Consider the following 6,169-nt stretch of genomic DNA (forward strand, 5'->3'; position numbering starts at 1 on the left):
TTAATACCTTGTACTGCCTCCTTTGGCAAGTATCACAGCTTGGTAACGCTTCTTGTAGCCAGCCAAGAGTCTTTCAATTCTTGTTTCAGGTATCTTCGCCCATTTGTCCTTCCAAAAGTCTTTCAGTTCTGTGAGATTTTGAAAGTGTAAATGGTGGAAATAAAATCTAACTTTTTGTGACATATTATACAAATGTCTAATCTGTCATTTGATGCCTTTTTGAGATTTTCCATCTTTTCTTGGCTTCTTTATGCACATTATACAAATCTTTACCTGGGATGCCCAAACGTTCAAGCCCCACTGTATATCTCTTTCAATCTATACCAATCTTCATTCCTAAATCGTTCTTTGACTCATTGGACTCAATGATATCGGCCTATATATTATGGATGGGCAAGCGCCCTTGACTAAACAAAGTCCATCTTCAAAAATCCCCAAAAGATAGTGGCATAGCACTGCCTAATGTCTGACTTTACTACTGGGCGGCTAATATATGTTGTATTACTTTTTGGTCTCACTTTCATGATGGAGCTGACAGTCTGACACAGGTGACAATGTAGTTAGGATTGGTCCGAAACGTCTCCATTTTAGCTCTGCTTGGATCCTCATTCCCTCTCCTCACTAGTAAATTAACTGATGGCGGCTTGGCATACAATGAGGGTGGGGGCTCAGTTCAGGAGGCATTTTGGTTTCCATGATTTCTCTCTTGAGTCCTATTCTGTTCAACCCCTGCTTTCAACTGTCACTATCTGATTCTGCGTTCCAAGAATGGCACAGAAGGAGCACCGTGAAGTTTGAAAATCTTTTATTGGTAATAACTTTGCATCATTTGCACAACTGTCTAAAAAATTCAGCCTACCAAATACCCATTTTTCAGATACCTGCATACCTAATACCTAACGCCAACCAAAGGTCGCACACTGTCCTTCACTTCTCTTTTGGCTAGGCAAGCAATACCAAGATGGAGGGATGCTGCTCTGCTTCATCTTTAATTGTCTATTCATTCTAGGATTTTTTTTTTATCAATAAAGTTCTTTTTCTTTTTTTTAATGTTAGTATTTACAATTGCATCTTGGTACTTGACTTCCAGCTGATTCCTGCAGTGCTTCAGGTACAGTGATCCGTGGGAGGTGTTTGTAGACGTGGCTGGTGGGAGGGGGTTGGTGCTTTGACACTTTGGGGGAAGGGCATTTCTGTTTTTGTGATTGAAGTTCAATAAAAATAACAGAATAACAATGATTCACATACTACACCTCATGAGCAGCATGTTTATTTTTATAGTCTTTACCACACTGACAAATTGGCCAAATTATAAAACTATAAATTAAAACCGCACCCGCTCAACAGATTCCAAGAACATTACAGGGATTTATTAACATGGATTTATGATTATTAAGTGACTTAAAGATAATTTAAAGCCACTGACTTCTTCCTTTTTGGCAACTGTCCAGATTATGCGGTGTGATAATATTACACACTTAGGTCCTCATTTATTGAATATCTAAGTATCATTACTTTTTTTTTTTAGATGTGTGTTCTAGTATCGGAGAATTCCGTTTTAATTTTGAGTTTTTCTTATCAGCAGTCTTCCACATATTATAAGTTTATTTGAGCCACTAGGCTCAAGATGACAAACTGAAGGTTTTATCTACAATATCTATGTATTTAATACAAAGCACGTAATGAGGACGTACAGACATCACTTTATCTTCTAAATAACCCGCAATAACAAACTAAAACTGCACTGTATTGTACTTTTTTCTATCCATCTTTTTAGTGATTGTAACAATAAGCTCACATACGTTCTCCTATCAACAGCATTATCCTTTTAATTTCTGACATAGGTTCTTTAACATTCAACAATACCAGGAGGCATACAACCCATTTGCACCAACAACTAACACCAATAACTTGAAATGATCAAAATTCCTAACTAATTGATTAATTCTAATAAAATTAGACTCCGGGCCTAATATGGTGTAAGTTATTTAAAATGCCAAATTAATTAAGTGTGGGACAATTAGTGATTCAACCCTGTATAATCGCATATAGAAAGAAATTGCAAAATTGGGAAGCTAAGGACATTAACATAGACCTTACCTGAAACCTTTAAAGCATGATAAACACATTTTAATTATAACTAATGTGATGAAAAGTGAAAGTGATGAAAATAAGCTATTACACATTATTCGGTTGATTAATGATTTAGAGAGGCAGGGCCTTCTATTCTACAGAGCATAGCTGAGCAAAACCAAAGGCATGAAGTCCAAGGATGACCATTCAGACATTGAGATTGAAGTTCAATCCTTTACTGTGGAAAATGTTTGAAACGTACTGGTACAATACTTGCACCAGTACCTGGGCATAAGGTTAGGGTGTTAACAAAAACAATACTAATGCCATTCTACTACAGTCTATGAACTACATAATATATATATTTACTTTAGATGGTTGTCATTATATTGATGTCTTAGGTTTTTCATCTGCACTACTTGAAACAGGTGATGCTTCCCAACAGGAAAAAAAATCATCTTTTATCATAGAAATGAGTATTGCACAAAAGTAAAATGAATAAATCCAGGATAACCGATAAAGAAAGGCTTGACCTAGTACAATCAGAGCATCCTGAGCAATAGACTAAACTATCATTTTCCTTAGTAACATTAACTCCCACTGCTCGCTTTTAAGGAAAAGTGTACAACTGTTTTTGTGCAAATGACAAGTGACTCCTTGAATGTTTTTATTTAAGAGCAGTAGTAAATGTATATTTTTAGACTATTCAGTCAGTCCACTTTTGCCACGCTTTTTCTCACGTTTCTTTTCATTTTCATTTTTATATTTATTTCGTATATGGAGATAGAAAAGAGACTCTGAGGAAATTGGACTCTGAAACCATAAACTATAAAGATAATTAAGTTATAATTTGAATGCACAAACTGTAAACATAACCGTAATCATGTATTCATCAGTTATTGGTTCAGTCAATGGTTTTTAACCTCAATGGTCAAAAATACAATACAACAAATACATGTACAATAGTACAATACACAGTATGTACAGTAGCCTCAACTATATAGTTACTGGTCCAGTTTACTAAGACCATAATTAGGGAGGATTGTAAAATGATTATAGGTTTTTATTAATTATACAATCCTCCCAAAGAGGAACACACATGATCCTTAATTGTTAAAGAATACAAAAACAACTAAAATACTTAAAAATAGTTAAACGTATATTGGTCTCTGACCAGTCTGCCATTGTTAGAACCACTGACACACATATCACTTTATATTTTGCCCTTTATCACTGACTTTATTTAAAACACATTTGCAGCTTCATCATTTTTTTCTGATTATCTCAACAACTGCCATATTATATTCATCAAACTTCTAACAACAGTCTTCATACAGCAATTTAACAGGAGCAATGTCACATGAATAATTATACTAAATAGTAGTCACAATTTTAAATAACACCTGTTGTATCTTAATGCAGGCTAAAAAAAAATTGGTAAACACACTGCTGAGTGAACAGAAATTAATAAGAGATTAATAAATCCCGGCTGTTAGCCCGGTCGAGACCAGGCTAGCGGCACAGAATAAATCTCCATGGTAATTTAGGTGCCTCGGCTTTTGTGCAAACAAGTCTAGGTTAAAATTCAGGATAACTGGATGAAAATCCCGGCTTAATCCGTTATCTTCATTTTGTGCAATACCCCTCAAATTTTTTTTTCTGTAGCTATTGACTGTAAGAAACATTGTTCTTAATGAATAGTAGCTATGTAGTTATTCCACCTCGTAATTATCAATATTCCGTATCAACTACATAAAAGAAACCTGGGGTGTCCCCTCACAGGAATGGCTCTTGATTAACTGACCATTTGGCTTGACTCTCTGTAATATAATTGGTATTTTAGAGAGTATTCTTTGTCAAGTGAGCCAAACATTGTGAAGGACATTAGAGAGTGACATTTGAACAGATTTACAAGATAGCATTAAAATGGCAGTGCTTATTGTGCTGAAAAGCTGCCACCTGGTCATCATGGATAGAATGTTATTGGGTCTGAGTTAAAGTGTGAAACTAGAGGCAGGCTGTACAGACCTGGATCTTGTTTTTCAACCTAAATGTTAAATAATAGTTTGTTGATGTCAAATTTAGAATAATTTTGACCAAACTTAACACAATTTCTAGATTTTCTCTTCGCTACTGCCAGTAGCAGCTTTTCTGATATCGATTGTTCTCTCCTCTCAAATTTTCAAGTTTCAAAAGATGGGCAGATGCCAAAATGTGAAAAATACTGATAAATAGAGGTGTTTCTTTGAGGTAAAAATTGTCTGGCAATAAGTGCAGAGCAGCCGCCCGTAGATGATTCGGACCTGGTTGGCGTTATAATCCATCTTTGATAATCAGTCTGGCTCTAAATTAGCATAGAAGAGCCCATGTCCGTTGTCCAAAGTTGACACAGAGTTCACTTCTGTAGAGTGGTAGCGGAGTTGCAGTTGTAAAAATCTGCCGGTAAAACCCAGCGTTAGAGAGAGAGAGAGAGAGCAGCCATGGCCTTTTGCGTTCTCTCAATTGTGCAGCGTGCAGTCCAGTGTGGCGCTGACTCACTCAGATTACTAACTTTCTTAGTTTTTTTTTTTTTTTTTTTTTTTAGTGACTCGGAAGCAGAAAGCAAAACCTAACTCTATTTTTAATGATATTAAAATTGAAAATGTTCTCCCCTTGTCTTTAAATGGTCATAAATCAATACCAGAGCAGCCTACTTCCTTGTTGCAATGAAACACTTGGTTGTCCGAGTAAAGACTATTTCTCGTCTCGTCCTCGTGAACCCAATCTCATGTCTCCTCGTGAGCTGCGTGTCTCGTCACACTCCTACTGGCTAATGCTCATGTACTGGTGGGAAGACCATGGTTCTTTTTTTCCTTTTCATTTTAGTATTATAATTTTAAGATTCATGTTAGGATGATCATTCCTTGTGCTGCTTTAAGGATTAATAAAGCATCTATTATTAAATGCGTTGTGTAGAAGGATTTTTCAGCAAGATAAACCTACATGAATACAACAGATTTTTAATCATAATGATATTTGCAATTATAGCTAAAATGTAAACTGAATAATAGGCACATTCACTTTGAGGTTACTGTGTGTATTTTGTGTCCTACATTGTAAAGCGCTAATCCATAATCTCAATTTTACGGGTCAGTATAGACATGAAATAATTTAATTTATGCATTACATATTGTATTCAAAGCTTTTTCTAACACATTCTCCATATTTTCTTGAAAACCGCTTACACTAGACTTTGTTATTTCTCCTCCAAGGTGTCCAATTCACTTTTTACTCCTTCCACCTGGAGGATCATCATGACTACCTTCTGATAACAGAAAATGGCAGCTTCGCCCAGCCACTGGCTCGACTCACCGGCTCAGAGAGGCCTTCAGCAGTTAATGCCGGCCTGTATGGGAACTTCAAGGCCCAGCTACGCTTCATTTCTGACTTCTCTATATCGCTGCAGGGATTCAACATCTCCTTCTCGGGTATGAAGGCATGTAAGGGTTCTGTCTGAAGGAGGCAATGATGGGGCAGTATGGTAGGTGTGTAGTCAGGATGGGAAGGTAAAGGAAGAGAAATTGAGTGGAGAAGTGAAGATGTGGTGGGTGGAGTTGTTAACTTGAAGGGATAGAAAGCAGAAGTGAAAGACACGGAGACAGACAAAGAGAGACAGCTTGTTCAAGATGAGATCAAAAGCCTCTTTAAAGTGTGCATAAAGTAACATGTGAGGAGTAATTTGTCGGTCAGATCGGTAGCGGGCTTAATGTAGACCATGCCTCAGGCTGGGATGATCAGAGCAGGATAATTAATACACGAGGTCACGCAGGTAGAGGCTGTCTGACCGTGATGGGAATGATCATCAAAGAATGCCATGTGGGTCGTATACTCAGGACTGAGGAGATGGAGGGGAAGGGGGGGGTTATAAAGATAATGGCCCCCCATGCAGAGACCAAGGAATGGAGAAATAGAGTGATGGAGTTGGGAGGGAGGGAGACAGAGTGAGAAAAGAGATGAGACAGATGGTGATGCTGAGTGAGCAGTGTTGATGGAGAGGGTGAAGGAGAGAATGAGAGCGATATATAGTAAGTAGAAAAAGGCAGAGAGAGGGTCTGCT

The 6,169-nt window shown here is 37.3% G+C and overlaps 1 protein-coding gene across 3 annotated transcripts in view; it reads left to right on the forward strand.

The window, feature by feature from the left end:
* The window catches only part of LOC117946024 (CUB and sushi domain-containing protein 3-like), a 219,942-nt gene that overhangs the window by 78,939 nt on the left and 134,834 nt on the right, over positions 1–6,169 (forward strand). For all 3 annotated transcript variants that reach the window (XM_034873814.1, XM_034873812.1, XM_034873813.1), the window contains exon 20: positions 5,325–5,540. In XM_034873814.1, the coding sequence (XP_034729705.1) occupies positions 5,325–5,540 (216 nt within the window). The remainder of the gene's footprint in view (positions 1–5,324; positions 5,541–6,169) is intronic.

Source organism: Etheostoma cragini, chromosome 6 (genome assembly GCF_013103735.1).
Source record: "Etheostoma cragini isolate CJK2018 chromosome 6, CSU_Ecrag_1.0, whole genome shotgun sequence".
Classification (NCBI taxonomy): domain Eukaryota; kingdom Metazoa; phylum Chordata; class Actinopteri; order Perciformes; family Percidae; genus Etheostoma; species Etheostoma cragini.